Source organism: Ranitomeya variabilis, chromosome 1 (assembly GCF_051348905.1).
Source record: "Ranitomeya variabilis isolate aRanVar5 chromosome 1, aRanVar5.hap1, whole genome shotgun sequence".
NCBI lineage: Eukaryota > Metazoa > Chordata > Amphibia > Anura > Dendrobatidae > Ranitomeya > Ranitomeya variabilis.
In genome coordinates, this window is record NC_135232.1 from 864,844,587 (window position 1) to 864,869,002 (window position 24,416).

Sequence of the window (24,416 nt, forward strand, 5' to 3'; positions counted from 1 at the left end):
TTCTTAGCAGGGCTGTGTAGTTGGAGTCTGTGTCCATTTTGGTGGAGTTGGTATAAAATGGTCTGACTGTTAAAATATATAATAAATTGGGTTTTGTAGTTCAGTGCTGGATGTGCTGTAAATATTTTCTTTAAGGGAAGGTACTGCGTTTGTAGCTCATGAATAAATCAATGTAATGTTGCATAAGATGCTGTTATAACCAAGATTTGATTGCATTTGAAACACATTTAGTGTGTTATAGGAGTTTAAAGAAGGCACTGAGGGCTGACAGCGGACAGATTCCCTTTAAAGTGCTGAAATCAGACATTGTGCTGATTTCAGCACTTTAAAGGGAATCTGTCAGTAGGATCAACTCTCCTGAGCTGCCTATATGGGCATGAAAATTGTACATTTACACTGAAGGCATCAAAACTATGAATTAACACATGTGAAATTATATATTTAACAAAAAAAGTGTGAAACTACTGAAATTATGTCTTATATTCTAGGTTCTTCAAAGTAGTCAACTTTTACTTTGATGACTGCTTTGCACACTCTTGGCATTCTCTTGATGAGCTTCAAGAGGTAGTCACCGGGAATGGTTTTCACTTCACAGGTGTGCCCTGTCAGGTTTAATAAGTGGGATTTCTTATAAATGGTGTTGAGACCATCAGTTGCGTTGTGCAGAAGTCTGGTGGATACACAGCTGATAGTCCTACTGAATAGACTGTTAGCTGTTTTTTTTTTGCCATAATACAAATTCTAAGTAAAGAAAATTGAGTGGCCATCATTACTTGAAGAAATGAAGGTCAGTCAGTCTGAAAAATTGGGAAAACTTTGAAAGTGTCCCCAAGTGCAGTGGCAAAAACCATCAAGCGCTACAAAGAAACTGTCTCCCATGAGCACCGCCCCAGGAAAGGAAGACCAAGAGTCACCTCTGCTTCTGAGAAGTTTATCCGAGTCACCAGCCTCAGAAATCGCAGGTTAACAACAGCTCAGATTAGAGACCAGGTCAATGCCACACAGAGTTCTAGCAGCAGACACATCTCTACAACAACTGTTAAGAGGAGACTTTGTGCAGCAGGCCTTCATAGTGAAATAGCTGCTAGGAAACAACTGCTAAGGGCAGGCAACAAACAGAAGAAACTTGTTTGGGCTAAAGAACACAAGGAATGGACATTAGACCAGTGGAAATCTGTGCTTTGATCTGATGAGTCCAAATTTGAGATCTTTGGTTCCAACCACCGTGTCTTTGTGCGACGCAGAAAATGTGAACGGATGGACTCTACATGCCTGGTTCCCACCGTGAAGCATGAAGGAGGAGGTGTGATAGTGTGGGGGTGCTTTTCTGGTGACACTGTTGGGGATTTATTCAAAATTGAAGGCATACTGAACCAGCATGGCTACCGCAGCATCTTGCAGCGGCATGCTATTCCATCCGGTTTGCGTTTAGTTGGACCATCATTTATTTTTCTACAGGACAATGACCCCAAACACATCTCCAGGCTGTTTAAGGGCTATTTGACCAAGAAGGAGAGTGATGGGGTGCTATGCCAGATGACCTGGCCTCCACTCCCCAGACCTGAACCCAATCAAGATGGTTTGGGGTAAGCTGGACCACAGAGTGAAGGCAAAAGAGCCAACAAGTGCTAAGCATCTCTGGGAACTCCTTCAAGATTGTTGGAAGACTATTCCCGGTGACTACCTCTTAAAGCTCAGCTAGAGAATGCCAAGAGTGTGCAAAGCAGTCATCAAAGCAAAAGGTGGCTACTTTGAAGAACCTAGAATATGACATTAATTTCAATTGTTTCACATTTTTTTGTTAAGTATATAATTCCACACGTGTTAATTCATAGTTTTGATGCCTTCAGTGTGAATGTATAATTTTCATAGTCATGAACATACAGAAAAATCTTTAAATGAGAAGGTGTGTCCAAACTTTTGGTCTGTACTATATATATTTGTCAGAAAATATTTTTCATACAGAAATGTTTGCAAACATTGCGTTAATACATTGTAATTACTATTTTAAGCTTAATTTCACAAAAAACAAACTACAAGAAAACTGGTGGCACCTTCCCTTTAAAAACTTCGGAAAGTTATAAAATATCCTATAAATTCTGTTCTATTCCTGCTCTACGGATCTCGGCTTTTAGATTAGATGAATCTGTGCTGCACTTTATGTACATACTCAGTAGTGAGGCAGTGCTGTGGGGTCGAAGTCCGGGAAATTGAGGAGTCTAAGTCAGAGGTTTGGCTTACCTACTCCACAGCCCTGGCTCTTAGGCCCAAAAGAAAAAGAATGTCCTGATAATCCCTTTCAACTTTAAAGGGAACCTGTCAGCGGGATTGTACTGAGTAAACTACAGATTTATTAGATTGGTGCCATTATACAAATTAAAATGTATACCTTGTTTGATGAAATCCATCTTGTGGTTGTTGTTTAAAGGGAACCTGTCACCCCAAAATGGAAGTTGAGCTAAGCCCATCGGCATCAGGGGCTTATCTACAGCATTCTATATCCCATCTTCATAGGATGATGTCCTCTTCTTGTCTTCACGCTGCGGCGCCTGCGCACTGCAGTACTTTGCGCTGCCCTCAACAGGGCAGACAAAGTACACCTGCGCCGGAGCCGCAGCATGAAGACAAGAAGAGGACGCCATCGTAAGAAGATGGGAGGCCCCGGACTGGACCGCGACGCCCATCGGACCAGAAAAGAACCGGGACCGCCCCTGGGTGAGTATAATGTAACCTCTTTTTCTCATCTTTTAGGATACATCCGGGGCTTATCTACAGTATTACAGAATGCTGTAGATAAGCCCCTGATGCCGGTGGGCTTAGCTCAACTTCCATTTTGGGGGTGACAGGTTCCCTTTAATCTTTATTTGTAGTTTTCAGTTAATGATATGCTCGTGCTCTGGGGCGGGCCTGTGGGCGGGGCCTCATGCGGTGCCCTGCTTGCATATTATGGCTTATGACAGGTCACTGATTACTCAGTGACCTGCCTCCTATTTTACATACTGCATAGAATTATTGTTTGAAAATGTGCAGAAAACTGTTGTTTTTCATGTTTGTGTGCCCTCTCTCTTCCTCAATCCACCTACATCATGGTATATGTTTAAGTCAAAATATATATATATATATATATATATATATATATATATATATATATATATATATATATATATTGACAGACCAGTTGCATGATTGCTGTGCCCAATGATGTAACAGGAGATTGTTTTAAGGTCGGGGTCACACTAGCATACGGACGAGTGCTATGCACAACGCATAGCAGTCGGATCAGTGTTAATTTATGGGGCAGATCACATCTGTGATTATTTTCTCATGCTGAGACTGCCAAGTTTCTGCTCACTCGCACCCTTATAAGTCTATGGGTGTGAGTGACACAACGCACATCACTCTGATATCATCCGAGTGCGGTGCGATATACGCCGGCAGTGGGGGAGATAGAGAAATTAATTTCTCCGCCTGCTCCGCAGCTGTGCTCCGATTCTCTGTGTGAGAGGCTCGGAGCACAGACGCATTACACTCGGCTTCTGCTCGCAGCAGAGCAGGAGCCGAGGGTCATTGGCATATCGCATCCGATGCTCTCACATCTGATGCCATACGCTAGTGTGGCCCTGGCCTAAGTAAGGGAACCTGACACGCTGCCCAATTCATAAGCAAACTGCACAGGAGACAAATTGGACAGACTGGTTCCTGCCGCTTCTCCCCTTCCGCTGCCCTGGAGTGACTGGTCTCTCCGTAAAAGCGCATGCAGGGAGAGACCTGTTAGTCACTGGCATCAGCATTTAAACTGTTTTTCTCTGCAGCATTTCAAAGTAGCATATATGGCTGAAATCACAAAACTATAGTCAGATACTTGATGACCGTGGATTGGGCAGCACGTATCAGGTGCTGGGTTTAGAGATGAGCGAGCACTAAAATGCTCAAGTGCTTGTTGCTTGAATTGAGCAATTCCTAATACTCGCATGCTCGTATCGAGTATAATGATAGTCAATTGGAAAGACAAGTTTTTTTTCCGGCAGATCCTACAAAGAGATCTGAAGGGCAGGGTAATTGTTCAAATGGGGAAGACCCCCGGAAGCATCTGACTCCCAGATCGCTGCTGAGAGCAATGATGTCATACTTTTACTTCACTTTAACCCCTTCACGACATGCCCCGTACTAGTATGGCGCATGTCGTGTCTCCCCCTTTGATGTGGGCTTCGGCGCTGAGCCCACATCAAAGTCGCAACATGTCAGCTGTTTTGTACAGCTGACATGTGCGCGCAATAGCGGCAGGTGGAATCGCGATTAACCTGCCGCTATTAACCAGTTACATGCCGCTGTCAAACGCTGACAGCAGCATTTAACCACCGCTTCCGGCTGCGCGGCCGGAGATGCTCTCATCGCCGACCCCCGTCACATGATCGGGGGTCAGCGATGTGTCTGCATAGTAACCATAGAGGTCCTTGAGACGTCTATGGTTACTGATGCCGGCCTGCTGTGAGCACCACCCTGTGGTCGGCGCTCATAGCAAGCCTGCAATTCAGCTACATAGCAGCGATCTGATGATCGCTGCTATATAGCTGTGCCGATCCAGTTGTGCCAGCTTGAAGCATGGCAAAAGTAAAAAAAAAAATTTTTTTAATACATAAAAGTTTAAATCACCCCCCCCTTTCGCCCCATCCAAAATAAAAAAAATTCAAATCAAACATACACATATTTGGTATCGCCGCGTTCACAATGGCCCGATCGATTAATAAAAAAAAAAAGCATTAAAAACTCAAGAACTACATCTTTTTGGTCGCTGCAACATTGCATTAAAATGCAATAATGGGCGATCAAAAGAACGTATCTGCACAATTGTGGTGTCATTAAAAACGTCAGCTCGGCACACAAAAAATAAGCCCTCACCCAACCCCAGATCACGAAAAATTGAGACGCTACGGGTATCGGAAAATGGCGCAATTTTTTATTTTTTTAGCAAAGTTTTGAATTTTTTTTTTACCACTTAGATAAACAATAACCTAGATATGTTTGTTGTCTATGAGCTCCTAATGACCTAGAGAATCATAATGGCAGGTTTTAGCATTTAGTGAACCTAGCAAAAAAGCCAAACAAAAAACAAGTGTGGGATTGCACTTTTTTTGCAATTTCACCACACTTGGAATTTTTTTTCCGTTTTCCAATACAAGACTTGGTAAAACCAATGGTGTCGTTCAAAAGTACAACTCGTCCCACGAAAAATTAGCCCTCACATGACCATATTGACGAAAAAATCAAAAAGTTATGGCTCTGGGAAGGAGGGGAGCGAAAAACTAAAAACGCAAAAACGAAAAAGGGCTGCATTTTGAAGGGTTAAGGAGTGACAAAAAACATTCCAAACCAACGAGAAATTACATTTTACAGGAAAAAAAAAAGTTAAACCTTTTTTTTTTTATAATGACTTGTACAAGGCAAAATTTAAAAAGGATGTAAAAAAATTCTAATTTAAATAAACCTACGGTAAATTGTTTTATTAAAAAATAGGAAATTTCAGTTTACGGTAATTTATTACAGCAAGAACTGCCAAAAATTAGGGACTCTGCTACACCTTGTATTAGACCTAAAGATGGGCCTCATACACACTGTTAGGCCGGCGTCACACTAGGCGTATGAAAATACGGTCCGTTTTTTACGGCTGTAATACGCAGTAATTGTCCCAAAACACTGTTCCGTATTCAATGCGAGGATGCGATTTTTACGCACAAATTTATCCGTGTCATCCGTACGGCGATTTTTATTTATTTATTTTTTTTTAATCGCAGGCTTGCAAAATGGACATATCATGGATCCATTGGCTCAAATATTCTTAAAAACATATATATATATATATATATATATATATATATATATATATATATATGTGTGTGTGTATATATATATATATATATATATATATATATATATATATATATATATATATATATATATATATATAATCTTTATTTTTTATATAGCGCTAACATATTCCACAGCGCTTTACAGTTTGCACACATTATCATCACTGTCCCTGATGGGGCTCACAATCTAAGTTCCCTATCAGTATGTCTTTGGAATGTGGGAGGAAACCGGGAGGAAACCCGGAGTACCCGGAGGAAACCCACACAAACACGGGGAGAACATACAAACTCCTTGTAGATGTTGTCCTTGGTGGGATTTGAACCCAGGACTCCAGCGCTGCAAGGCTGCAATACTATCCACTGAGTCACCGTGCTGCCCTACCTATAATTTTTGACTGTCTTTGCACTTTCTGCTAAGCCTTTAGGACTGTGTATAAGGAGGGTCATCCATAGACAACAACTGGCAGGCCTCATTTAAATATTGAATATTAAAATCACTTTACTTGCTGCGATCATCTGGTGGTGTGGAAAAGTGTGGGCTAATCCAAGCTTTATGAGAGTGAGCCTGTCCGCTTTCTCAGCCTGTCTGTTATGACCCCCTGGTGGCACTAAAAACCTGCTCAGACAAGATGCTAGCGGCAAGACAGCACAACAACTCCAAGGCATATAGAGGGACCGTTCATGCCAGGTGTCCCGCTTTGAGAACCAATAGTTGAATGTCACAGAATAATTAGTGAGTATGCTGGTTTGGTCGGCCAGGTATTTATTGCTTGACCATCTTTAAAAACTTTTCCTTCATCAAAAATACCCGGTCATCAGGCACTTGACGCTGGGCTGTTGTCATGAAATTGGACCACACCTTTGACAGTGTACCCCTGCCTCGGCTGTGTCTCCCTGGCCTCTCTTCCTTGGTTGGTCAAGGAATTGGCACCTGAGCAAGGTTTTTTTTTTTTTTTTTTTAGTCCAGCAGGTTGCGGGGGCGAAGCAAGTTTTTTTTTTAAGGGGGGGGGGGTAATTTTGATATGTGAGTGCACAGTGGGGGAAGGGGAGCCCTAATCAGCTCCCTGCCTAAACGGAAGAAATTACATCTGAATGGTACAGGACCTGCAATGGCGTCACGATCATATGACTCAAGGGGGAGGAGCCACAGTTTTGCAGGCTGGAAGCTTGCGCTGCGGGATAAGCTGAAGGAGATGGGGGAAACTTGTGAGAGGTAATGAGGGAACAAGGTACATGGGGAATGCTGGGTGTATGTGATAGTGGGATGCAGGCTCTGTGGGCTATGGGGATGCAGACTGACAGGGATGTGGGAAATAGAGGGGTCCAGACTGTGGCAGAGAAGTGCAGGGTGTGTGAGATAGAGGGGAGCAAGAGGGTGCAGTGTGAATGAGAGAGGGGTGCCAGTAGGTGCAGGGTGCGTGAGATAAAGGGGAGCAAGAGGGTGTGAGAGAGAGAGGTTCAGGGTGTGTGCAGTTCTGGCCACCTACGACAGTTGATTGATGGGAGTGGCAGGTGTTGCACCCCCACCGATCAGACATTGACCTATCCTAAGGATAGGTCATCCGTTTAGGACAAGGGCTGTCCTGTTTAGTTCATCAATGTTAAAGTAGTGGCCTTTTTAAAAAATCTTATAACTAATTTATTTCACTTTCAATGGACAAACATTTTGCTCGTGCATTGTGTGATTGACCGTCTATTCTGTGTAAATGTATTCGGTGTCTGTCAGGCTTAGATCTGAACCCCCACAAAACAGCGTTCAGTGATATGCGCTGATGGGGTCATTGATGCACGTGCTCTGTCATGCATAATTTTTGGCTGTATATGCCTAGTTCAGGCAGGTGGCAAGAATGCATCTGGCTCCAAATTTTGCAGCAGGACAACGAGCCCAAACATATAGCCAATACCATTAAAGGGGCAGTCCAGACTCGGAACAAGAGTCTGTATTCACGCTATTACGATTCCCTGATACTAGAAAGCGATCCTGTGACCTTATGCATGTGATTTGCATAACTGGGGTCACATGCCAATTCGATATATTCGGCTTCTCTCAATAAAAGTGAATTGATTGCATTTGTTTCTTAGTAATAAACTTGAATAAAAACGTGACCTTCCAAGGGTTTTGTATGGGCTGGAAGTGAGCGCCTCTTGAGTGAAACAAAACGTGAGGAAAAAAAATGTAAGCAACCTGGATGACCACTGAGAGAAAAATCATTCTGCTTCTCTCAGATTGTAACACACGGATGTGTTAATCTAGGATCAGATTGTTGGCCGAGCACATTGATATCTGCGGGTTTGGCTGACCTTAGCCTAATGTGTATGGGTACATTAACTGCTATTTAATGGTAATGGGAACTTTTCGGCATCTTTAACTCATCTGTGTTTTAAACACGTACTTGTAAAATGGTTGTGGTGTCATCAGCCCGTGCGTCATTAGTGTTCAGTCCGTGCGTCATCAGTTTTATGGTTCGTGTGTCATCAGTACACAGTCCATGTGTCATCAGTGTACAGTCCATGTGTCATCAGTGTACGGTCCGTGTGCCTGTTTTACCCTCAGTTATCGTTGGTGGTTTTCACAGATGGATAAATAAATGACGAAGCCTCTGCTATATTTTGCAATGTTAATCACAGGCATCACACGGATGGCACACAGACTGTATTCTAATACTACCCTTGTGACATGGTTTTTTTTCTGGACCCATAGACTTGTATTAGCACTTTTCATATGTTGTACTGTAAAAAAATGGACAAATCTCCGTAAGTTTTGTACAGGCACACAGTCCGTGAAAAATCACGGATATGGGGACTGCCTCATAGACTATAATGGTTACCTGTAGTTGTGAAAAATACGGATAGAATTTGTACGTGTAACATGGACGGCTGCATGAGACTGTTTTCTGACTAACCAATAGGGGGAGTGACCACTTACAGTGCCTAGGGCAGCATGAATGCCAAATACAGCACTGACTATATGGGGAGTGCTTTATACTATATAGTTGTGCTCAAAAGTTTTTGCTTTCTTGGCCTTTTTTCAGACAATACGAATGAGAACGCCAAAACTTTTTTTTTTTCTCCACTCATGGTTAGTGGTTGGGTGAAGCCATTTATTGTCAAACTACTGTGTTTCTCTTTTTAAATCATAATAACAAAACATCCAAATGACCCTGATCAAAAGTTCACATACCCAAAAATTCTACCAGGTATGTAAACTTTTGAGCACAACTGATTGTGTGATATGGAGGTGTGCATTTTACTCTATGGAGCATGCATTATACTATATGTACTATATGCAGGCTGCATTGTGCTATATGGGGACATGCATTATACTGTATGTACTATAAGGGGGCTGTATTATACTCAATGGGAAGTGTATTATGCTATATGTACTATATGGGGGCTCCATTATACAATATGGGGAACTCCATTATACTCTATGGGGCATGCATTATTCTATATGTACTATATGGAGGCTACAGTATAATATATGGGCGCTGTATTATACTATATGTACTATATAGGGGCTGCATTATACTGTATGGAGGACTATGGGGAATGAGTTATACTATATGAAGGACTATGGGGGTGTATTATAATATTGGGAGTGCATTGTACTATATGGAGGACTATGGGGGGGTGCATTATACAATATGAAGGACTATGGATGTGCATTATACTACAGGGAGTGCATTATACTATATGGAGGACTATGGGGAGTGTATTATACTATGTAGAGGACCAAGGGGTGCATTATAGTATGTGGAGGACTATGGGGCACATTATACTATATGGAGGACTAAAGGGCACATTATACTATTTGGAGGACTATGAGATGCATTATAGTAAAAAAGTAAAATGCTGCCTATTCACCAGTGATTGGATTGTTTATGCCGGAACATAAATCATTGTTCTCATCAGCACATCACTCGGTGAAAACTGCAGATATACTGCTGATAACCTGATACCATAGATAACCTGATACTGTATGGGGACAGATTGATCTACTAGTGATAGTTCTGTCCCCATCACTCTTCCTCACCCAGTGTAAAGATGCCAGGGAATACTTCAAGCGACTTCAATATTGTGTATCTCGTTTAACGGCCTGAACTCAGAAACATTTTGGTTGCATTTACATACGGTATGTGATGGTGCAATATGTGAGCATTTGGGGCCCCACATTAAAGTTTTGCCCATGACCCCACTTTGTCTAAAACCGTCCCTGAGTGTCATGTTGCTTCTCAAATTTGTCAGTTTAGTATTATTTCTGTGAATTTTTAATGCTGCGAAGAATTTAGTTTACTTCCCAAACATTTGTCTATGATAGTTGTACTTAATTTCGTGTACTAAATGTACTACTTCCTCATTTTATGTGGCCGATGTAAGCCAAGCATACCATTGTGATGAATATGGGGAGGAATTTCTGTGTGAAATGTTATAGAACTGATGTGTTCTTTGTGGAAACTAATCAATAGACTGGGAATTCTTTCACTGGATGAGATGCCAGGAAAATAGAAACCTGAATTTCACAGTAAAGTGTGTGATTTCTGGCACAAACCAGATCAGACTTGATGGGGGAAAAAAAATAAAATAAACTTGTGTCTGTGCGATCTGTGTATGATGTATCACAGATGGCTGGTTTGCATATAACGTGATGTATTAGGTCAACAAAGTTGGAAAATTGTAGTGGACAAAGATTATACATGCAATGTTCAATTAATTCTATAAAGGCAGATCCATAAATATTTGGACATTTACCATGTAAGGCTACTTCCCCACTGTGTCAGCAGTGTACCTTTGCCATATACGCGGAGAACTGCTAACGCATACTTTGAATAGATCCATAAGCTTCCATTCAGCAGACCGTGCATTCTTCCTTCACAACCTACTGAACGCAGTGTGAACACTGCCATTTGCTGTATCTGCACAAAATAATGAAGATGTAATTACTATGTGCTGATATTACAAATGTTTGTCCTTATAGGGAACCTGTCAGGTCGGATAACACTCTTGACCTGCAGACATGGGGTTAATTTGCAGGTAATAGTGTTATGAAGGTGCCCTGCTGCCATACTGAAAGTGCTGCACCTGGGAGAAAATTTTCTTTATTCCTCCCAGGAGCCCCCAGCTTTGTGATGCAGGTCTGGTGTGACGGGACGGCTTCAATCAGCACTCGTTATAGTTGGAGTGTCGGCTATAAGCACAACACTGCACTGTTCTGCACTTTTGTTATGACGGCTTTCCCGATGGAGCTTACGTCTGAACCCACCTACCCCCAACACTATTCCCCCCCGCAAAACTGGATTTGGGTATGTGTGCCAACGGGGCTATAAACTATAATGCTGCCGACAGAACTGTCGTGCATCATTTTTGGACGTGTACACCTACAAGAGAGGGGCAGGCCGAGGCTTGTCAGTCACTGTCAGCGGGCAGAGAGAAGCTGCCAGGGACTTGCCTGTACGACTAGTCACCTGCGTGGCTCGATCCCCAGTAGCTACAGTAGCTATTAATGGTGTTTTTTTTCTTCTCTGAAACGCTTCAGCATTTGAGTCAAACATAGATGGCTGTGATTGTACAACCAATGGCTGATGCATGCTGCCCAAACTATGGTCAGCATGTATCAGCCAACAGGTTCCCTTTAAATCCTAACTCTGTAAATACCAGTGTACTTACTTTAATATTCCATGTATTATCCTATTACTATGATTATTTTCCAGCTAAAGAGTGAGAGATCTCATGAGTAGAGATGAGCGAATTTGTTCAGAAATGATCGTCAAATTTTCCATATTCGTGCCGTATTGGTACCCTATTCATGCCGAATTTATGTTGGAAGATGGTCCGAACATATTTGGTCATTTCAACTCCCATTGACTTCAATGATGTTCGGCAAGTATTGCAAATTCAATATTCGCTGCTGGTCGTTAGCCAAACCAAATTTTCAAAAATTTGCTCACCTCTACTCATGAGTCCAAGGCAACGTTCCCTCAGTGAGTTTTAAGTAAGATAGGTTACTTGCATTTTTTTTTTTTTTTTTTTTTTATAAATATGCATCATAAAACAAAACAAAAAACTTGTCGAAAGCTCGTGTTAATGTATCACAAGTGTATATGGTTTTCACACACTCAGCCTGACTATCTCCAGATTTCAATATATAAATACAAATCGCAGCTGTCACGCCTGCATAAGAATGGTTAAAAATAAATTGTCGAGGCTGCACACTTAATTTTTTAGGGTAAACGATAGACAAAAATAATTGTACCCATTGCTCATTATTTCATACATAAGGAAGCAGACAAAAGTTCTTGAATTGATTTTTTTTTTTTTTTTTTAAAGTATGAAGTTAGACAAGCATGGATGCTTTCTTCCATAATTGCCAATGGACTGGTTGGTAATGTAACTAAGCACCATTAGTAACATCAGGCATAAAATATGCAGTACTGTTTCTAGAACAGGCCAGCCATGTTTTTCTTTACTCTATCTGTCCTTGTAGTGAAGTTGTCACTGTAAATACTAACTTAAGGGACTGGAAAAAAACAAAATGCGATAAAATATTTGCTGTATTCTTAAAAACAAAGCTTTTAAGACGCAAAATGGCAATGAAAGCCAGAGAAAAACACTCCTACCTGTGAAAGCCTTCAAAATCATTGACCAGGTCAAGAACCGTTGTGGGATGTAGGCACATTTGTGACAAAATGAGTAAAAAAAAAGAAAAAACCCTGACCAGAATAAATATAAAAAAACGGCCCCAAAATGTATACCACTGTTTAGACTATCATTTAAGTGTGAATTGAATATTTTTATTTTACAAAATCATTCTACATTCTAAACCGTATGGAGAAGGGCAACATCTGAGGACTGTGCTCTCGCTCTGTACCATAAACTCCGCGTACGTGGCCACACTCAATTTAAACTGCTCCTCACACCATTGTTCTGTCAAAAGCTTCAAAACTTCAGGTGGACAGTAACCCGATGCATAATAATCGAAAAAAACACTATTTTACTTTTTGCCTTAAAGGGCCACTGTCACCCCCTCCAGCCGTTATAAACTAAAAGAGCCACCTTGTGCAGCAGTAATGCTGCAGTCTAACAAGGTGGCTCTTTTAGTTTTTGATTCAGTTATTCCCTCAATAAAGCGTTTTAAAATTTGTACAAAATAACCTGTCCTTAGACCTGGAGGCGGTCCGAAGCCTCCTCTGTGAATCTCCCAACGGCCGTCACTCTTCTCTTCTGGGGATGTGGTCGCCGCCCCCTGCGTGCTGTTTCTTCTTAAATCCGGCGCCTGCGCTGTGCGTGCCTGCCTGGGGCAGGCGCAGTCTTCATTGTCCTTCATTGCTCAGATCCAGGGTGCCTGACTGCGCCTGTGTGGGCAGTGCGGCCACCCTGTTGCTGAATCCCCGCCCTGCACTGTGTTATTCATTATGCACAGTGCGGGGCTGGTATTCCTGGGCATGCGCACTGCGCTGTTCAGACGCTCCCCCGGTCCCCCGCCTTCCAGCGTTGTAATTTACGGCTGCTTCATTCCAAACGCTGGCAAGGAAACCTGTATATTACGGCAACGCTGGAAGGCGGGGGAGCGTCTGAACAGCGCAGTGCGCATGCCCAGGAACCCCAGCCCCGCACTGTGCATAATGAATAACACAGTGCGGGGCGGGGATTCAGCAACAGGGTGGCCGCACTGCCCACACAGGCGCAGTCAGGCACCCTGCATCTGACCTATGACGGACAATGAAGACTGCGCCTGTCACAGGCAGGCACGCACAGCGCAGGCGCCGGATTTAAGAAGAAACAGCGCGCAGGGGGCGGCGACCACATCCCCAGAAGAGAAGAGTGACGGCCGTTGGGAGATTCACAGAGGAAGCTTCGGACCGCCTCCAGGTCTAAGGACAGGTTATTTTGTACAAATTTTAAAACGCTTTATTGAGGGAATAACTGAATCAAAAACTAAAAGAGCCACCTTGTTAGACTGCAGCATTACTGCTGCACAAGGTGGCTCTTTTAGTTTATAACGGCTGGAGGGGGTGACAGTGGCCCTTTAAATAAAAATGAATGCTGCAAGGAAGAAAAGAAAAAAACAATGTATTTTAAAGGAAAAAGTTCCACTTTAGTCAATGAGCTACATTTGTTATCTTAATATACGATGTGTTAATCCAGCTATTTTCAACTCCCAGTATTCAGAAAAAAGTTTGTGTATGTAAATGGTTGGACTTCTTGTGCCATTCAATTAATTTTGATATGCGAATATATATAGTTATTTATTTGTATTATTTTTTGTTTCCGGACTGGCCAGGAATAAAGGGCGATGCTGTTCTAAACTGTTAGGAACTTCTATGATATTGGTGAATGTAGATAGTGTTGTACAGAGATGCTTTTGAGATCGTATTTTAGAAGTAAAGTCCCTCTGTATTAAATTTCTCAGACTATACTTGTTTGGTTAAGCAACGGATCCAAGTGACATTTGCCTGATGGAGTCAGTGTCATAGCGTTGATACTTACAAGCAGTATGTAATCGCACTGTAATAGGGATAGCCCTAAAATGCTGGCTCCCCAGACTCGTGGAGGAGGTATAATAAAGCAATATTTACAGAAAGGGTAATGTCGGCATGAAAGCTGAGATCTGTCCTGAGCAGATACAGTTTCTGTGTAAGTAAACATTGTGGTCTTGTCTGGGGGTTGTAAATGTTTCATTAACGCCTTACGGACTGTGTGTTTTTTTTTTTTTTTTTATCCATCGGTTTATTGCAATTTTTTCCAAGATGTGATTTTTCAAGTGGAGTTTTGATATTGTTACTTGTATAATCACGAAATATATCACCTTCCATTCATCTATGATGATGTGAATCAAAAAAGGTTATAGCCTATACAACTAATTCATTGAATTATCAAAACTAGAGATGAGCAGATGAGCCGAAATTCAAATTCACCCATTTCAGCAAAAACATTTCCCTCCCCTTCCCCTCGGAAATTGGATTTGTGGAGAAGTTGTTCTATGTGAATGTATTGTCCCTCATTATGCTGTGGATGTCTCTAGACCCCAAAGCATAATATTCTATATAAAATACTTTACACACCTTACTGCTCCCCCTCTCTGGCCCCTCTGCTACTTGCCACCACCTGTCTGGTCCTGTCTTGTGGGCTCGTCATTTGTCGTCAGAGCCGGCGAGGGAGCGCACTGTCACTGTGTACGTGGAATAATAGTGCACAGTGACAAGATCCTATTGAGCTTCCGTCAGAATTGACAACCTACACATGATCAGTAGAGCAGGAACAGCCTAACCCCCATGAAATGTTCTTTGCTGATGATTCTTTGTTTTGGGATGGGGGCATAGGTTGTGGCAGTGACTGCAGCTTCTGCCTTCATGTCAACTTGAGTATACCAGCATGCTTTGGGATGCTCAAACAAAGCATCATTACACAGGCAGTAGTAACAATAAAAGGTAAAGCAGAGTACAGAGGGAAAGAGGGGGACTTTTAATTAAATTAATTGGGTTGTCCACTACTAGGACATCCTCTTCTCATGAGTGTTTGTTTGTTTGTTTGTACCTGTTAAAATAAAAACCCCTATACTCCTCTCCGGTCCCAGAGTCGTTCTATTGGTGTCGGCAATTGCTCTCCTGGGGTTCACATGATGTTATGACACGCAAGCCCTGTGCCCAATCACCGTTGGAGTCACTGTCCTTGCCTTCAAGGGTATAAGTAATCAAGAGGAGGGGATTGATGCCAATGGTGATTGGGCGCAGGGCTTGCGTGTCATAACCTCATGTGAGCCCCCGGAGAGCTATTGCCAACACCGTTGGAATGGCGACAGCACTAGAAGTGAGTATGTGTTTTATATTGTAAGAGGAGCAGACATTCAAATCGAGAAGGGGTTGTCCTAGTAGTAGTGGAAATCCATTTTAAAGTATATTAGAAAAAAAGATTATATTATGTAATTAGAGATTTGGGATTAAAATACATTTTAGTTTGGAGCACCCCTTTAAGGCTAGGGCTGCATGCTACATGTGCTGTGCAATACTTGGCTCATAATTACTCATTGCGACAATGACCCCAATATCTTCCTTTCATACCGCTTGGTTACCTACAGTATCGCAAATGTTTCCAATTGTATTTGCTCTTCTGTCACTGTTCACTAAACCCACAAAACTCACTTTCCAGAGACTTTAAAGGGAATCCGACATGTAAAATAACACTATTCGCCTGCAGGTCACCGCACAGAGTCACGCCCCAGGGGGAAATTAACTTTATCTCTCCGTCAGCCTCGGGCTTTCAGTCATTGGGGTGCGGCCGGCGCGGCTTCAGTCACCGCTCGCTGCATAGTGCTCACATGAAGCGGAATGCTCCTGGGCATGAGAGGCTCTGAAAGTCTTCATCCTGTAGAGCACTTTCTTAATACATTTCTATGTTTTGGAGGACTTTTCACTGCACAGCAGAATTTATATATTTTAATTTTGCTTTGCAATCAAAATATTTGCACATAATGGGTTAAGTCCAAGTGGTTGAAGGACACGCCTCCCCAGTAAAAAGTATCTAATAACACCTAGCTGGACATAAAGGAGTTGTTCACTACTAACACAACCCCTTTTTAAACTAAATGTTCGGCCTGATTAAAATAATAAAGCCTATACTCGCCTCCTTTGCCGGCTCCTTTACCACGGTGTTGGCACTCTCTGTCCCGGGGCTGTGATGCGGTGGAATGACAGATGATGGCCAGGGCCCAATCTACGCTGGCATTGCTGTCTCCACATTCAGACTAACTGAACATGAAGAGGAAGTCCGGGATCAGCTGCAGCCCTGGCTTCCTCTTCATGTTCAGTTCCTCTGAAGGAGGAGGCAGTAACGCCACGGCGTCATGTGTCACAACACCGCATAACAGCACAGGGCCCGCGAGTGCCGATGGCACCAGCACGAGAGGTGAGTATAAGGCTACTTTCACACATCCGTCAGTACGGGCCCGTCGCAATGCGTCGGGCCGACGTACCGACGGACGCTGTGAAATAATTGCAAGATGTGGGCAGCGGATGCAGTTTTAAAACGCATCCGCTGCCCATTGTGAGTTCCGGGGAGGAGGGGGCGGAGTTCCGGCCGCGCGTTGAAAATGGCAGACGCACAAAAAACGTTACATGGAACGTTTTTTGTGCCGACGTTCTGCCAAAACACGATGCATCTGTCGCACGACGGATGCGAGGTGTGGCAATCGTCGCAATGCGTCGCTAATGTAAGTCTATGGAGAAAAAAGGCATCCTGCGGGCAACTTTGCAGGATGCGATTTTTCTCCAAAACGACGCATTGCGATGTACGCCATAAGACGCAAGTGTGAAAGTAGCCTTACTTTTATGATTTAATCACGGCCGAACATTTAGTTTATGAAGGGGTTGTCCTAGTAGTGGACAACCCCTTTAACTAAAGTTACTTCATATAGTGCCCAATTCTTTAATTTGCTAATATTTCAACGGAGGGGCGAAATAACAAATTTAAAAACTAAGTGTTTTATTCTGCTCGGCAGCTGATATTACATGCTATGTTAATTTCAAGATGAAAAATTTTGTGAAATGTCTTAAGGGTTTTTCATATACATTTTATTTACATGCTTTGATCACCCAAGTCTCAACACAAATGCCAAACCAGCTCGTTACAATCCAAAGAGTAGGGCTTTTATTCTTATATGATGTTTAAATATATGTTCATACGATTAAATAAAAATATATTTCTTACTCCTCTTCATTTTTTTATTTTTTCTCCTTATTTAGTTGAATGATGGAGGAAAAGCTGCTAAAGCAAACATTGGCATTGGTGATGTGGTCCTTAGTATTGATGGCATAAGCACTGAAGGAATGACGCACTTGGAGGCACAGAACAAGATTAAAGCTTGTGCTGGATCATTGAGTTTGACTCTACAAAAGTAAGCTTTCATTTGTCTTTTAAAATGCAATAACTTGGGTTTTGTTCACACTGGCCAGCCTTCTGGATTCTACAAAAAGCAAAAGACATTAGGTAGCTGAAGGCTGAATGATGCCTCAGCCGATCATTCGTCCAACAGCCATCTCCCCCATACACAGGAGCGCACACACCGCCGAGTACTCCTGTGTTCTCTTCGAGAGTTTCTGAGCCTTAGAGGGGTTGTCCACTACTAGGATAACCTATTCTCAACATGAATGTGTGCCCCCTTTTAAAATAAAAGCACATATTCTCCTCCCATACCGGCCCTGTTCCAGCAGGGTCGACCCTCACATTCCCGGGGGTTAACGTGAGGTTATGTTACATGAGCCCCGGTGTCCCTGTCCCCGCCTTTGGACGTACGTGTAATCAAAAGGAAGTCAGGGCTACATCTGGCCGCACAGTTCCTCTTGAGTACTGATAGGCTGATCGAACGCGGGGCTCACGTGACATACTGTAATTACTAGTGTTGAGCGAATTTACTCGTTACTCGAGATTTCTCGAGCACGCTCGGGGGTCCTCCGAGTATTTTTTAGTTCTCGGAGATTTAGTTTTTCTTGCCGCAGCTGAATGATTTACATCTGTTGGCCAGCATAAGTACATGTGGGGGTGGCCTGGTTGCTAGGGAATCCCCACATGTACTTACGCTGGCTAACAGATGTAAATCATTCAGCTGCGGCAATAAAAACTAAATCTCCGAGCACTAAAAAATACTCTGAGGACACCCGAGAATGCTCGAGAAATCTCGAGTAACGAGTATATTCGCTCATCACTAATTACCTCACGTGACCCCCCTGGAACGTGGGTGCTGGGATTGGGCAGTCACGAGAGGTGAGCAAAAGTGTTATTTTAATGGGGGCAAACTTTAATGTTGAGAATGGGTTGTCCTGGTACTGGACAACCCCTTTTAAGGCTTTGATTATCTACCGTGCTATGAACACTAGTCGTCCCATTGACTTTTACTGACCCTGCAAGAAAAGCCCTGCATGTTGTGCTATATATTTTTTATTTTTCCATTTATTTTTGTTCTTTTTGATATGAAAGGGCACAAAAAAAAAGATTGCAATGGCTACACCTGACCAATGCTTAACCGCAGTTGTGATCAGAAGCTTATTTTTACATTTATGGTACAGAATTAGTCATATTGTACTTGTGTACCTTTTTAAACTAAATGTCCTTTTCCTGTGAGCAGAAATGTCCTACCAACAAAACTCTGATTTTACAATTGTCTAAGATGTGAAATAAGTATGTCATGTTATGTAGGTTATATTTATGGGATCTGGATGAGCTACAGAATCCTATTGCATAATGGTGCACACACTCAGTTGAGCCAAGTCCTTCTTTATTTCATGACATTTCCCTCCTTCTTTCCCCCATCCCTCCATATTTCCTACATGACGACTTCTTATTCACACTCTCATTTAAAGGAACATGTCACCAGTTTTCTCACTTATGCACCAATACCACCACCTACCTCTGTGCCTGTGCTACATTCCAGAAAGTTGTGTATTACAGGTGCTTCTCACAAAATTTAGAATATCATCAAAAAGTTAATTTATTTCAGTTCTTCAATACAAAAAATCATTATAAAAACAGTCTGCCCAAAATGCAGCTGGAATGAAGGAAAATGGAAGACATTTTAAGACCTTTCTCTCCCAGTTTAAATAGATTGACCTTATACTTGATAATTTTATTTCCATGTTTGTCATCCCAAAACTGATCCAAAATTACAAATGATTACTGGACATGTCAATGACCACCACAGACCTCAGATTTTCTGCAGATCTCAACCTCCTAAGAGTCTGTAGATGAGTATCTCGTGTGGCCCAATTGGGCAAACCGTTGTATGTCATCCTTTTTATTTCTAGAGGTGGCCATGCACCAAATGGGTGTATTCTTAAAAGTGAGATCAGAGGATTGAGTTATGTCCAATCCTTTGCAGGAGAGTTTGGATACTTCCATACATATTGGTTGGTGAGTTCTGTTGAAATGAGCAGGTATGGCTGACGTTCATTATGTGTATGGGCACCATTACTGAAATACATGGAAGTCAGCAGTGTGTGGAAACAAACCATTTATCTGCTAGCAGTACCCCTGGCACAATTGGAGGAGCACTAAGAAGTAAAGGTACCGTCACACTCAGCGACGCTGCAGCGATATAGACAACGAGCCTATCGCTGCAGCGTCGCTGTTTAGGTCGCTGGGGAGCTGTCACACAGACAGCTCTCTCCAGCGACCAACGATCAGGGGAACGACTTCGGCATCGTTGAAACTGTCTTCAACGATGCCGAAGTCCCCCTGCAGCACCCGGGTAACCAGGGTAAACATCGGGTTACTAAGTGCAGGGCCGCGCTTAGTAACCCGATATTTACTCTGGTTACCATTGTAAAAGTAAAAAAAAAAACACTACATACTCACCTTCTGATGTCTGTCACGTCCCCCGGCGTCCGCGCTGCTGCTCAGAGATTCCTTCACTGAATGTGTCAGGGCCGGCAGAGCACAGCGGTGACATCACCGCTGTGCTCGGCTTTACGGCTGGCACTGACACATTCAGTGCAGGAAGCTCTGAGCAGCAGCGCGGACGTCGGGGGACGTGACAGACATCAGAAGGTGAGTATGTAGTGTTTTTTTTTTTTTACTTTTACAATGGTAACCAGGGTAAATATCGGGTTACTAAGCGCGGCCCTGCGCTTAGTAACCCGATATTTACCCTGGTTACCATTGTAAAACATTGCTGGCATCGTTGCTTTTGCTGTCAAACACGACGATACACACCGACCTAACGACGAAATAAGGTGCTGGCCTTCTAGCTCCGACCAACGATATCACAGCAGGATCCAGATCGCTGCTGCGTGTCAAACACAACGATATCGCTATCCAGGATGCTGCAACGTCACGGATCGTTGTCGTTCTCGTTGGAAAGTTGTTCAGTGTGAAGGTACCTTTAGTAATTGCATCCTGTTGCTTTAGGGCATCTACACACAGGAGTATGTGGAAAGCCCGATGTCTCAGGTTCACTCTCTGTATTGAAATAGCCTAAGTAGTACGTTCATTGTTGGCAATCAAGACTAGTAATGGTTCACTGATATTTTTGTCCTATGTTTGTGGTCAGCATTACTTGACACAATTCATCAGACGTCTAGTCTGAAACTGACTGTCCTGCTGTATGTCCAGGTCCTGTCCATGACTGCTGATACTGCTCCCTATAATCTGTATGTGTTTTCCACTACAACTGTCAATTGTGTAATTGCTGCTGGTGGGAACAAATCTGTTCCTATTCTTTCACGTCTTCGGTGCCCGCCAACAGCAACTACACAATTGACCACCGTGGAGTACAGCTGGGTGTGGGACCCCCACAAATCTGATTCAAAGTATTGGATCAAACATTTAGGGTATTAAGAGGGAATGCTAGGCTGCCAGAAGGCTAAGTTAGTCCATTTTCTACCAAATATTTATGCCAGCTCATGACCTAAACAAGTTTGACAGATGAAGACTGACAGTTGTTATCTGTGTTAAGTTAATTTTGCCTTTCTCTATTTTATTTTTTTTATTTTTGCATAAATTCAAATCGTTGTTCGGGATTACTTCCATATACACACCTCCAGATGAACTTTGCTGGTATAACATTAGCTGGATTATATTGGAAAATGTCGTTTGACATTGATAATTTGATAATCCTCAAACATTTACAGTGTGCAGTGTTGAAATATCCTTCTGTTCCTTAAGTTTATTTTGCTAAGTAATGGGGACACACTGCTCCTTGACAGCTCGGTTTAAGGTACGAAGTGTTATGTTAAATGTTGAAGTTTTACAACCAATCATGTAATCTAGGCTTGTTATTTCAATGATATGTAGTGAACTCAAGACTTTAGATTTATCATGTCTGTCTATAAAATGTATCCCATTTATCCTGCGTAGAATTGTGGTTCAGGACATGAGCATTTCTGTCTAGTCTTTCCATTAATAGACCTTAAAATCGCTTATCCGCAAAATGATAGATATTAATACACACAGAAATTCTGAATTGTGTTTTATTATGGCAACCATACATTCTTTCGTCAGCTATGTTCACATATCCATTTTGATATTTGTCTGTTCCATATTAAAGAGCAGACAAATGGAATAATGACACAGACAGACCCGTTCCCTAACTGATGCTAATAGAAGCGATGAGACTGTGTTAGTTTATTATGGGGTCTGTCTAGCTTCTGTTTATTGTGTTAGTTTTTTTTTCTCTCTGTTCTAAAACCGGTCATATAGCGGAACTCCTAAGAACCCAATAAAAATAAACTTTGCCCTTCTGTTTCCGTTTACATCAGTTATGCAACAAATGCGTTTTTTTATATTCTGAATTTCTGTTCCTAAAAACTAAATGTCAAAATGGAAGTGTGAACATAACTAAAGTTAACAGTTAGAGGTTGTCCACTACTTGTAGTCTACAGACTATTTCTGCCTTTGATCCTGAAGCAAAACCTTTGGCCCCAATTCATTAAAACGTTTTACATCAGAAATCGCAAGATTGAACAATGACGTTTTCAGTCATCTCCGCCATCTTGGCTAGAGATGGGATGTGGCAATGCCCGCTCATCCAATTCATGATCAGCTGTGGTGTGAAACAAACCACAAAAGTTATTCCAGCTTTTGACTAGAGTAAGATCTGTGGCGAGGCACATGAGAGGCATTTGTAGAGGGTACCTAGTGAACCAAGCGCCTCTGACTCCAATATGCCCCTCATCAAGATTGTAGTGAACAGTGCCAGTCTTGGTGAGTCGGGACCTCAGGATTTACCGTAAGTAAATTTCACCCTATACTTACAAAAGATGCTACCCACAATGAAAATCTGTATATCCGGACATATGCCATCAAGTACAATACAGCCTATTACAGTTGCCATGCCATGAAAAGACAATTACTGTAAAAAATGTTTTCTTAATTTTTGGGAGCAAAATTGTGACTAGCACTGAATGTATGGAAACTGTGTAAGCACGTCTGATAGCTATATTGGTATTTTATTGCTGTGCTGATTGATGCCGGTAGAATTGGTAAACTGCACTAATTTTCCAGACATGACGACCTGTGATCTAAGTGCCTGCTTAGATTTTGTCATTAGATTTGTAGCCAGTCTGGATATATGGGAAGAGCCCTGTCATTTATCTAAGCAGTGTGTCCTGCTCTTTATTTAGCCTTGTGGTTTAGCATGTTTCAACACCTTGCAGTAAGTAACCCTATCTAGGAAGCTGATATTCCTGAGGGTCGGAGCATGGGATGACATAAGGTGCAGATGTGGTACAGTATGTTCAAAGACCATCATCCTTTTTTTCTTTGTTATCTGCTCACCTTTTGTGAAAGGGTTATTCCCAGGTTAACAGATGTGCAAAATTGGAAAGTTGCTTATAAAAAGAAGAAAAAAGAAAAAAAGAAAAAAGCAACTTCCAATTTAAATCTTATTAAAATTATACACCACTCTCATGATAATGAAGAAAATTATAATTCTTGTTCACGACTCAATGACTGTTACCTGCCAAACATTTTAGGGCTTACAATCTCTATTGTTTTGAGCTGAAGATGTGTAGGATCGCTCTCATGCATTTTTGGCTCCTAATCCCAAACAATTGTGGTACTACTGCACTTTCCTGATTCTGTAGCGGCAAATCACACTTGGGACCAGGGACGCCATAATGTCTCTGGGCCGAGCAATTAATCAGGAGCGCACCGCATCTCCGCAAACAAGTGGTGAGGCTGAGGAGTGATGCGAGGAAGATGGTAATAACCATCAGTATTTTACATCAGCATTTAAGAGCCAAAACCAGGAGTGGAGGAAAAATGCTGAATTGGTGACGTGTTTTTTCTATTATACTTTTCCTCTGATTGTTCCTCTCCTGATTTTCACTTGTAAATACTGATGTAAAATACTGACCAAATACTGAGCGTATTAACGTTGTCTTACGCTGAGAAATATGTGCACACGAGCAGTGAGCGCTGCGTACTTGTGCAACGTCCAACCCGCAGTGTCCAGATGTTACAGCATAGTGGATGCCCACTATGCGTCCAGAGGCACCGTCGGTACATTGCGCCGACGCTTCGTGACGGCCCCGTACCGACGGAAGTGTGAAAGAAGCCTAATCAGTGTCAGTGTGGAACCTGAGCCCTGAGATCAGCAGCTGCAGTAGGAGTGGTACCTGGCGGCTATCTGCAGCCCAGTCTGTCTCCACCATCAGGAGCTCCTGTGTACCCCTAGTAGCAGCTTGGCTACTCCCCTTCCTAGGCTGGTCCAGCCCTGTGATACAGTGGGTCCACAAACCCACATGCGGCACTGTTGGGCGTAACTGGTAGATTTACCAATCTGATCTTATTTTCAGATAGTACACATTTAGACAAGAAGTCTAACGACCCAATCAACCATTGTCTGATTTTTATTTATTTTTTTGCAGTAAAAATAGTTTTAATAGTAACTTTGTTAGGGTTTATTCATTTATAATTTGTGTCTGAAAACTGTAAACTTTCTTAGTTTTGTCATAATTGTATTTCAGTAGTATGCTGTAGTATAAAACCTGTCTATTATTTTTGGGCAATTGATTATATTGTCCAATGTTTTTAAAAGTTGTGTGTCTTTTTGTCCTAAAAAGA

The 24,416-nt window shown here is 42.3% G+C and overlaps 1 protein-coding gene across 1 annotated transcript in view; it reads left to right on the top strand.

Moving 5' to 3' along the window:
* The window catches only part of PDLIM5 (PDZ and LIM domain 5), a 320,904-nt gene that overhangs the window by 115,138 nt on the left and 181,350 nt on the right, over positions 1-24,416 (top strand). The window contains exon 3 of the mRNA XM_077277339.1: positions 17,603-17,754. Coding sequence (XP_077133454.1) covers positions 17,603-17,754 — 152 coding nt within the window. The remainder of the gene's footprint in view (positions 1-17,602; positions 17,755-24,416) is intronic.